The following is an 11,733-nucleotide window of genomic DNA, read 5'->3' as shown; positions in this document are numbered from 1 at the left end:
GTAAGCAATATGGAGCAAGACTACAGACGTTCTCTTTTTTTTTTTTTTTAATTTTTTTCAATGTTTATTTATTTTTGAGAGAGACAGAGACAGAGCATGACTGAGGGAGGGGCAGAGAGAGAGGGAGACACAGAATCTGAAGCAGGCTCCAGGCTCGGAGCTGTCACCACAGAGCCTGATGTGGGGCTTGCACCCATAAACTGAGATCATGACCTGAGCAGAAGTCAGACACTTAACTGACTGAGCCACCCAGGTGTCCCAAGCTATGGAGGTTCTTAAATGTTTTTATAGAATGATTTGGTTTTCTTAGATAATGGAAACTTACAGAAGAGAGTAATTCCAGTGAAAAATTTGAGGACGGATTGAAAAGGAATGGAGAGAAACAACATGAGGCTCCAGTTGGAGACACTGAAATAGTATAGGAAATTGATGATGAATATCTAGACTAGGGACAAATACGAGAAACCGTGTACTGACAAGAATAGATGGGACTTCCCTATTTGAGGGGGAGTGTGCAATGGGGAGCAAAAGATGAATCTGGGCAAAGTTTACATTTCAATCATGCTATTTAAGAAGATGTAATGTGTCTTTGGAAAAAAAAATGTGCCCACAAATCTGCTTTAAATTTTGATATTTTTAATCTACAAATGCTTAAGTTTTGACTACTTATATTTTGAACTACTGAATTTCTGGCCAGTGCTTGATAAGTGATCATGACATTATTTTCTTTACCATTTGTTCTCCAGCAGCAGTCAATATGAGCCTCTCTATTCTTGTTTTTCTATTATCCAGCTGTCTTGCTTTCCCAGATTCTGCATGAGATTTATCTCCCTTTTCTCTGCTCCTGAACACATAGTCACTTATTTTCTGAAAATGTATGAAGTATTTACTGTCTGGTCAATTTTTAGTAATTATTTTCTATCCTTCAGATTCTTTCCTCGTTTTATTCAAATTTTCCCTTGATACAATGCTTATAAATATATGATTATCTGGTCTTCTTTTTCATATACAAATACTTAAATAATCAAGTTGACTTCACAGACTTCTGGTATTAAGGATGTTATTTATATTAATGTCAGTAACCCAAGTTTAAAAGACTTGCAATAATTTTGTTAATTTAAAATGATTTCTAAATCAAAATAAGGAATAAATTAAACTAAAAATATTTTGAAACATGATTAATTTTAATATGTTTACAAGGAAAGAGTAAATTCACCAGCAGAAAAAAAAATTACCAAAATTAACATTTTACAGATTTTTAGTCTCAAAGCACAATACATTTTTCATAGAAACAAATATATCACCATCATAGGTACCATAATATGGAAACATTTATACACAAGGCCATTTACCATTAATAAAATCAGTGGCAATGGTGATGCAATACATTAGTTTATCTTTGTTAAAATTTGTGCTATTATACTTCCTGGCCTGCAGGAGTATTTGCCAGGATACAAAAGAAAAATGTGTGACCTCAGTTTGAACAACACATAGAAAGTTCTGGCTGCCTGTGCTTAACCCTATATTTACTATATTATCACTAGGAATGTTTTCATACCACTATTCTACTATGGAATAAATAGTTCATTCCACTTACTAGTAAAGCCATTCCCAAGGAATCAAACATTTTAATAGATTCATTTGGATATTAAGGAATTACTTTATACAAAATAAGAAGTGCAATATCAGGACATAATATTCTATATGCCTAAACTTAACATAAGAGAAAAACTATACAGGTATTAAGTGGAAAACAATTTCAGATTATTTGGAGTAGGTAATGGCATAGTACTGAACTGGTAAAAATGTGATGATATGGTTCCTTTCATTTTTTGAGAGTTGATTATATTTAAATGCACCAGATGATTTTCTGAGGGCCATTCACATTCAATGTTTAGATTCATTTTATTAGTGGCATATTCAAAGCACCATATAAAAGAACATGTGAAATGTAGAACAATCATGACTATGTAATTAACTATAGAAATAACTGCTAAGAAAATATAGCAATATTTAACACAGGATTTCTAAAACCATTACATATTCATTACCTTTCCTGAAGCTAATAATGTCCCATGTTTTATTTTTGCAGATTTTGTCTATCAAGATTTATATGCATTTGGCACTTTTTTGGGGGATGAAAATAGTTGATATCTTCTGTACAGTAATGTTACAATTTTATACAAACTTCAGAAATATGGCATTTGGAATAGTCTTTACGATCCTCTTCCAAGTGTTCCATTTCACACGACAGCAAATACTCTGAATGCCTTTCCTCCTGGAGGATTCTGTAAACTGCAAAAAATACAAAAAGTATATTGATGTCATCTCTACATATAATCCTCCAAATAAATCATGCTTACTTATGACAGTCAAGAAAGCAGCTCTATGAATCCAGATGGCCAACTTTCTTAGGCTACTATAATTTATAGCTATTGGAAAGCCTGAGTGAGAATGACATAATTCTTTAAATCTCGGTTGTATGCTGAGCTGAAAGTTTACTAAAATTTAAGGTGCACAGTAATAATAGTATTTTATATAGAACTTAGTAGATTCCAGATCATGTTTTCCCATATTACCACCTTTGATTCTAATAAAACAGAGTTAGGCAGCTGTTTTTCCATTTTACTGGAGGAGTACTGAGATCCAGGTTTACAACTGACCAATATGGTTAAAAGTTAACTGCAAGTTGAGAAGACAGTGATAATTAAGCAATACTCTAGAATAATAACTTAGTATTTTTTAAGCCTGATGAAATTTAAATAATGTTGCCACCATACTTAATATTTTTAACATCTATAGTTTCAAGAAAAGTTTTAGTGAGGAATTTAGTGGTCAAATCTGAAAGGTCCTAAGAATTTCTTCACTGAAATGGAATCACGCATACAAGCACTCAATCTCATTTTAAACACAACGTATTTTAAAACACAAATTAAAAGTGATACAGAGTCATACATTTAATTCTTTCTTAAATTATTTATATTTTATTTGGCAATATCAGTTAAGATATGTTTCATTTAAATGCGTAAAAGGTAAAACATCGATAATACCATAATTGTTGTTTAGTCTAATTAAATGTAAACTTTTGAAGTCTTTACATTTTTGAATGAAGTTTTTCTCAATAATAAAAAGGGGCTTTTAGAGATAAACACAATAAATGCTAGGAGGGAGACCAAGTGCAATTCCTTTTACATATATATTTACATACAAGAAAAGAAAGAGGAGACTTTTTAGAGTGAAGAAGTATGAGGGTATCACAAGAGTGCACATAAACATGTACTCACACAGACACACTAGGTTTTTCATACAAGCAGATAGCCAATCAAAAGCCATACTTATCTACAGGACACTGACAGAGTACTCTAGAAATTAGCTGTGTTTGGTGTACTTATTCTTTGTACACAGTGATACACTGGAAAAATGCATATTTCTTAGTCTACAGACCTACTGCTGAACCCAAGCTCTGAGACTGACTAGTTAGAAGAGCTTGGGCACATCATTTAACCTTTATGAGCCTAAGTTAACCCATTTATTAAATCAGGGTTTACAGAATTGACTTTACCGGGCCATTGGTGGAGCTGAGCTACTAAAAGTGCTCAGCAGTGTCTGGGAAATTCATAGTAGGTGCTCAAAAATAATTATTATTCTCAGTTTTCTCAGGATATCATCTTATACTTTTAGAATAAATATAAGAAATATGACAGGTAAATGAAACACCACTTAGTTTTAGCTTATTAAATTGCCTATCACACTCTACAACTCAAAAATGTAGTTTATACATATCTATTTTATATATATCATACAATATATATTATAAATATAATGTGTATATATTAAGTGCTGTGTATGTGTGTGTTTCCATTTTACTGAAGACATTCCTAGGATCTTTCAGATTTGACCATTAAATTTCCTCACTAAAATTTTTCTTGAAACCAGGGCACCTGGGTGGCTCAGTCGGTTGAGCATCTGACTCTTGACTTCAGCTCAGGTCACTATGTCATAGTTTGTGAATTCAAGCCCCATATCAGGCTCTCCGCTGTCAGTGCAGAGCCTGCTTGGCATTCTCTCTCTCCCTTCCCCCACTTGCTTGTGCTCTCTCTCTAAATAAACTTAAATTTTTTTCTTGAAACCATAGATGTTAAAAATATTTATCAGTATGATAGCAACATGATTTAAATTTTGTCAGACTTATGAAATAATAAGTTAGTGCTCTAAACTTCCTATGAACCACATGAGTCAGGTTATAGAGAAATCACCTTCTTAACAATGGCTTCTTGATATGGTCTGCTGAAAATAGATGGTAAATGCAAAGCTGTCTTTTTATAAAGATGGCACTCAGAAGGTTATGTGGAAGTCAATCTAGATACCCTGCATGGCACATCCTTTGGTGTCCTTTAGAGAAACTTTACCGTAGATGTGGAACCTCCACTAGCAATTCTGAAGAATACAGTAAATGTCTAAAAGTTAGAAATTTTTCTGTATCCATACAATATACATAAGAGCTAATATTATTTGTACAGGTACAAATGATTTGAAAAATCACTATAGGTTCTGTGCTCTCAACTTACTTGATAATAAGTTACTTGATACTTAACTTACTTGATAAAGTAAGTCATACGAATTTTCCCAAACCACAAAAATATATAATACTAATGGACCAAATAGTATGAGATGACCAGAAAGCATGGATTTATGTCATAATAGATATCCAACTTCCAATCAAAAAGAGAATTTGGTTCTGGAGAAAATCAGACTCACTCTTTTATCAAATACTTTGTCATATAACTGGATTAGAAAAATATTCAGTGCCCTGCTCACCTAGAAAGAATTATATATAAAAACTAATCTAGAAAATCCAAAGGAGGATGAAAGAAATTTCCTTATTAACAATTAACAAAAGAGTGGTTCTGACTCATAATCCGATTTTCATGTTGATTTTTATAAGCCTGGAGGAGACAGGCACCTCTGGTACTTCAGATTCTCCCATCCCTGGAAGACCAACTATTTCAGCGTGCAAAGGAAACACACTGGCACAGCCACATAACTCCAAACCCATACTAAAGTGAGTTGGTTATAAAGCAAGCATAAAGGTGTATGTATGTATATGTAGAGAAAGAGAAAGAGAGACAGACACGGGAGGAGAGAGGGAGAGAGACTCTGAGTATATAAAATACAAAATATATATGTAAACAGATTTTTAAATTTACCTTTCTGAGAAGATTCCATTCTGAAAAGACGCAGTGTAAGTCTTTCTTTTGTCCACAGGCATGACGTCAACATAACCACCATGATTTCGAACCACCCCAGCATGTACTGCTGCTCTGCAGATACTGGACAGCTGAGGCAACAAGGAAAAACCCACCGTTATTAGGAAATTCCTGCTGAACTTGTCCAGTCTACTGTTCTGTTGGACCAAAGTCACTGGCACTTGTCTCTATACATATAGTCAGCAGTTACAGGTTGATGTTCTGTGCATAAAGGAATGTTGCAAAAGTCACAGAGTTAAAGCCAATTCTGAGAAAGTCTGAAAGCAGATCTCAAGGGTGGCCACAATGGTAAACTCCCATCACCGTTTAATCTAACAAACACTTACCTTTCCAAACATCATGCTTTTTCTATAGTGGAAGTAAGTAATCAGATACAAATTTGCTCTTTTTATCTCTTTTTTAAATGTTTATTTTTGAGAGAGAGAGAGAGAGAGAGAGAGAGCGCGCGCATGAGCAGGGAGGGGTAGAGAAAGAGGGAGACACAGAATCCAAAGCAGGCTCCAGGCTCTGAGCTGTCAGCACAGAGCCCAACATGGGCTCAAACTCATGAACTGTGAGACCATGACCTGAGCCAAAGTTGGAAGCTTGACCAACGGACCTACCCAGGCATCCCTGCTCCTTTTATTGCTTAAATTTTAGCTTTTGCTAGTCATTCTGACCAAATGTTAACAGGTTACATTATCTGTACTTGGTTTATGTTCATTTTTGTCTTATTAACAGATAATAGTTCTGTATATCTTTACGGTTCCTTTTCCAAAATACAGGTGTGTACTAAATGGGGAGTTTTCTTCTATTAAATAATGTAGCCTACACAGAGAAAATTTAACCATGAAGCAAAATATAAAGAACAATCACAGCTTCCAACCTATATCTGCAATGTCTATCACCTTGGTTTGAATGGTCTGACATAAGGCACTATGTTTACATTGTACCAGTTATACCTTCTTAATTGAACTGGAGTTCTACAGAAGAGAAAATTATTGTTTCAGGTCCATGTTTTTAAAACCATTACCTACGGACTTCTAAAAGTTGACTTTTTTTTTTTATTTTGCCCCATTCAAGACTTCTCCAGATTTTAACATTTGCTTTAATCCTAATGTTCTACCAAAATTTGTCAATAGCTGAATACAGCCTGAGGAAATCCCACAAAATGAAACACTTGAACTGTTTCTGTATGAAACAATCCCCCCTCATATCCCAGGGGTCTTTTCTGATCGTACTAGTGTGTTCTATTTTTCTCTCTATGCACATGTGAGTGACTTAATGTGCTTTTTTAAGTTCACATAAGCATGTGCATCTTACATGACCTTGCTTTATTACTGTGCTCTGAACTTTGTGGCATCAGTCAGAACTTATTAGATCAGAGAGCCTGAATGCCAAGCTGTTTAATCCTTTTCATGCTTTTGCTATATCAAAAAATACCATATATCTAAAACCTCGTATCGTTACTCCGAAGAGGCATTTTATTCACAGTTTAAAGTTCCTCACTGATTTAACATTTGTATCCAATATGGTTCATAACAGATGAAATTAAAAATAATTCTGTACGCATTTCAGTATTTATCTTGCTCTGTTAAAAGAGTATTATCAGCATTTTCCCCAAGGCATAAAAGTGCTTACATATAACATTCACTAAATCCAAGCACTTAATATGTTTTGAAACTATTGTTTTGCCCATAACTACGCAGTCAGCAGGCATTCCTATTTGAGTTCAAAGGTCAGAAGAGATTTTCTTTTTATACCCGTACTTTGTAAGAATTAACATATCACGAAAAAAGAATTTATCTGTGAAAACAGTGGAACACTTTTAATGAATGCAGAAATTAACTTTACTTGTAACAAATGATAAAAATTCAAAGCAATAAAATGTACAAGTAGTAACGGAAAGAAACAGAGAGAGAGAAAGGTGGAGGGGTTGAGGCAGAGAGAAGATATTTTTTCATATCTTGTATTTAAAGAAATAATATATTTTGTGTGGGGGGGAGGGGGGGTTGGTAGTTAATGCTTGAATCTCTGAATCTGCACTGACCACATAATAGTAGTCCTTGCATTTCCAACTAACTCTTAAAATGATTTATACAATCATTTCCTATACATAATTGCCTATGCAGTCCAATAAGGTAGGAAGATAAAATGATCTCAAGACACAAAGTCTAACAAAACCTAAACTCTAGAAAAATAGACGGCCTATAGGTATAAGAAGGTATAGGATATTATGAAAGATTTTCACCAGGCATGATTAAAATTTAAAGTTTGGTGCTTAAAGGGACAATCTAAAAAGAATAACTTCTTCTGAAATCTTTGAAGATTCTAGATAGGCTTATTCATGTACATTTATGGATTTATTTCTTCAACAAATATTTATGTGCAAGGTATTCGCTAAATTTCTGATGTCACTGTGTGCTCTAAGTTTTGTTAAGGCAGGATATAATTCTGTCTTGTTCAAAGGTTGGCATACATCAAACTGTTAATAAAAAATGACGCTCCAATTGCCTAGCTGTTGCCCTCATGGAACTTCAAAATAATAAAAAAGATAGAGAAACAGTCATAACACTAACAGAATCAGGTAAGTGCTAAAAGTAAAAAAAAAAAAATAAAGTTCTAGGGGTTGAAAGAAGGGCTATGTAATACATGTAGTAGGAGATCCAGCAAAACACTCCACAGAGAAAGTGGCAATAAATTAGGATGTGAAGAATGACAGGAAAATAAGTAAAGCATGAGGACTAATAAATTATTATACCAGCATGGCCTTTTAAGCTGCAAATAAGTACACAGCAAAGCTGAAGCCTGGGAGGGACTCAGATGTGGAGAACAATTGCAAAGGTAAAGCTGAATGAAAACAAACCCTGGACTTCAATGAACTCACCAACAGAAATAAGGTGGTAAATACTATTTCAGGTCTCTTTTTACAAACCTATTTCCATGGTATTCTATTGAATATGTGCTTCAAGAGTATATTTCCTGAATTTGTTTTTGCAACTCTCTGGCTTAGAAATTTGTAACGGTTTCTAAATGTCTGCCACATAAAATCTAAACTCATCAACATGCATTCAGATTCTCCATTTACATGTTTCAAGAGCTGGATACTCCACCCCTCACACAAAATTGGCTGCAACCCCTTTTAGATTCAATGCTCACCTGTTCAAAGATAAGCAAACCTATGTGTTATGCATACATCTCGCTTGCTGTCATCTCCCCGTTTTTGTAAATGTTGTTCATCCCACCTAGAATGTGTCCCTAATCCAATTCCCCAACCCACACTTGAAACCTGGCTCAAAAAGCACTTGTCCATACCAAAGGCCTCCCAGCTAAGAGTCCTTGTCCAACCCAGTAATGTTGTCCATTATAACATCCCCTCAAGTGCTTTCTTTTCATATGTATTTTAACATATTATCTGTTCTTGATTTTATGGTGCTCTTTAAATCTTGCCATTTGCAACAATATGGACGGAGCTAGAGTGTATCATGCTAAGCAAAATAAGTCAATCAGAGAAAGACAAATACCTTATGATTTCACTCATATATGGAATTTAAGAAACGAAACACATGAATATATGGGAAGGGGTAAAAAAGAGGAGAGAGGGAAACAAACCACCAGAGACTCAATGACAGAAAACAAATTGTGGGTTGATGGAGGGAGGTGGGTGGGGGATGGGCAAGATGGGTGATGGATACTAAGGATGGCACTTTTTGTGATGAGCACTGGGTGTTGTATGTAAGTGATGAATCACTGAATTCTACTGAAACTAATATTACACTGTATGTTAACTAAAATTTAAATTTAAAAAACTGGTAAAAAAAGAAGTAAAATTTTTTAAAACAAAAGAAAAACATGTTCCCTTGACAGTGTAAGATATTGTTCATACATATGACAATCTCTTAATTATCAAGTTTACACTACAAATACTGAAGAACCAAAAGGAAGATTTAAAAAAACAAAATGAGGGGCACTTGGGTGGCTCAGTCGGCTAAGTGTCTGACTCTTGATCTTGGCTCAGGTCATGATGTGGTTCCCAAGATAGAGCCCCATGTGCTAACACTGTGGAGTCTACTTGGGTCTCTCTCTCCCTCTCTCTGTCCCTCCTCTGCTCTCTCTCTCTCTTTCAGAATAAATAAACTTCAAAAAATAAAAAATAATAAAAATACAAAATGAATTTTCCTTCAGAAGGATGCCTCTGGTCTATTTCAAAAGTGTCTGATATAACATATATGGGCAGGACATAAAAAAAATTTGGTAAAAATAGAAGCATAAAATACCTAGGAATAAATCTAACCAAAGATGTAAAGGATCTGTATGCTGAAAACTATAGAAAGCTTATGAAGGAAATTGAAGAAGATTTAAAGAAATGGAAAGACATTCCCTGCTCATGGATTGGAAAAATAAATATTGTCAAAATGTCAATACTACCCAAAGCTATCTACACATTCAATGCAATCCCAATCAAAATTGCACCAGCATTCTTCTCGAAACTAGAACAAGCAACCCTAAAATTCATATGGAACCACAAAAGGCCCCGAATAGCCAAAGGAATTTTGAAGAAGAAGACCAAAGCAGGAGGCATCACAATCCCAGACTTTAGCCTCTACTACAAAGCTCTCATCATCAAGACAGCATGGTATTGGCACCAAAACAGACACATAGACCAATGGAATAGAATAGAAACCCCAGAACTAGACCCACAAACGTATGGCCAACTCATCTTTGACAAAGCAGGAAAGAACATCCAATGGAAAAAAGACAGCCTCTTTAACAAATGGTGCTGGGAGAACTGGACAGCAACATGCAGAAGGTTGAAACTAGACCACTTTCTCACACCATGCACAAAAATAAACTCAAAATGGATAAAGGACCTAAATGTGAGACAGGAAACCATCAAAACCTTAGAGGAGAAAGCAGGAAAAGACCTCTCTGACCTCAGCCGTAGCAATTTCTTACTTGACACATCCCCAAAGGCAAGGGAATTAAAAGCAAAAGTGAATTACTGGGACCTTATGAAGATAAGAAGCTTCTGCACAGCAAAGGAAACAACCAACAAAACTAAAAGGCAACCAACGGAATGGGAAAAGATATTCGCAAATGACATATCGGACAAAGGGCTAGTATCCAAAATCTATAAAGAGCTCACCAAACTCCACACCCGAAAAACAAATAACCCAGTGAAGAAATGGGCAGAAAACATGAATAGACACTTCTCTAAAGAAGACATCCGGATGGCCAACAGGCACATGAAAAGATGTTCAGCGTCGCTCCTTATCAGGGAAATACAAATCAAAACCACACTCAGGTATCACCTCACGCCAGTCAGAATGGCCAAATGAACAAATCAGGAGACTATAGATGCTGGAGAGGATGTGGAGAAACGGGAACCCTCTTGCACTGTTGGTGGGAATGCAAATTGGTGCAGCTGCTCTGGAAAGCAGTGTGGAGGTTCCTCAGAAAATTAAAAATAGACCTACCCTATGACCCAGAATAGCACTGCTAGGAATTTATCCAAGGGATACAGGAGTACTGATGCATAGGGCCACTTGTACCCCAATGTTCATAGCAGCACTCTCAACAATAGCCAAATTATGGAAAGAGCCTAAATGTCCATCAACTGATGAATGGATCAAGAAATTGGGGTTTATATACACAATGGAATATTACGTGGCAATGAGAAAAAATGAAATATGGCCTTTTGCAGCAACGTGGATGGAACTGGAGAGTGTGATGCTAAGTGAAATAAGCCATACAGAGAAAGACAGATACCATATGGTTTCACTCTTATGTGGATCCTGAGAAACTTAACAGGAACCCATGGGGGAGGGGAAGGAAAAAAAAAAAAAAAAGAGGTTAGAATGGGAGAGAGCCAAAGCATAAGAGACTGTTAAAAACTGAGAACAAACTGAGGGTTGATGGGGGGTGGGAGGGAGGAGAGGGTGGGTGATGGGTATTGAGGAGGGCACCTTTTGGGATGAGCACTGGGTGTTGTATGGAAACCAATTTGTCAATAAATTTCATAAAAAAAAAATTTTGGTAAAAATAAATTATTATGCACTCATATTTGCATAAGAATAGTTGTTTTTCAGTGTTATTATTGATTAGCTTCTCTGAGAATATGTATACCAACACAGAATGTTTCCTTTTTCTATATATAAATGTATATACATACATTTAAATATTGTGTAAACACATATATCCATGAATACTGAGAGCTGCATAAATTAAGATACTTACATCAGAATAAACTTGAGTTCCAATTACACGAGCATAATGTGGATTTGCCTGCATACAGTTACGAGGACAGTAGACTCTGAAAAAAAAAATATATATATACAAATATTAAGTAGCGGGTTTCTTTAGCCATTCTTACTCATAAGACCACAGACATGCATACACAAATGTTAACAGCATTCTCACCCTATTCATTTTTTTTTTTTTCTAAAATAGGTCAATTGTAGAAGCCAGGCAGTAGATGCAATTGCTT

The 11,733-nt window shown here is 35.3% G+C and overlaps 1 protein-coding gene across 2 annotated transcripts in view; it reads right to left on the bottom strand.

Annotated features, from left to right (window-relative positions):
- Positions 1–1,225: 1,225 nt before the first annotated feature.
- CRISPLD1 (cysteine rich secretory protein LCCL domain containing 1) overlaps positions 1,226–11,733 on the bottom strand; it is a 50,837-nt gene continuing 40,329 nt past the window's right edge. For both annotated transcript variants that reach the window (XM_047842445.1, XM_047842446.1), the window contains 3 exons: positions 11,484–11,559; positions 5,208–5,338; positions 1,226–2,295 (listed from right to left, as the gene is read on the bottom strand). In XM_047842445.1, the coding sequence (XP_047698401.1) occupies positions 2,244–2,295; positions 5,208–5,338; positions 11,484–11,559 (259 nt within the window). In that variant the 3' untranslated portion in view covers positions 1,226–2,243. The remainder of the gene's footprint in view (positions 2,296–5,207; positions 5,339–11,483; positions 11,560–11,733) is intronic.

This window comes from Prionailurus viverrinus, chromosome F2 (assembly GCF_022837055.1).
Source record: "Prionailurus viverrinus isolate Anna chromosome F2, UM_Priviv_1.0, whole genome shotgun sequence".
Classification (NCBI taxonomy): domain Eukaryota; kingdom Metazoa; phylum Chordata; class Mammalia; order Carnivora; family Felidae; genus Prionailurus; species Prionailurus viverrinus.
This window is presented reverse-complemented; position numbering and strand designations above follow the sequence as displayed.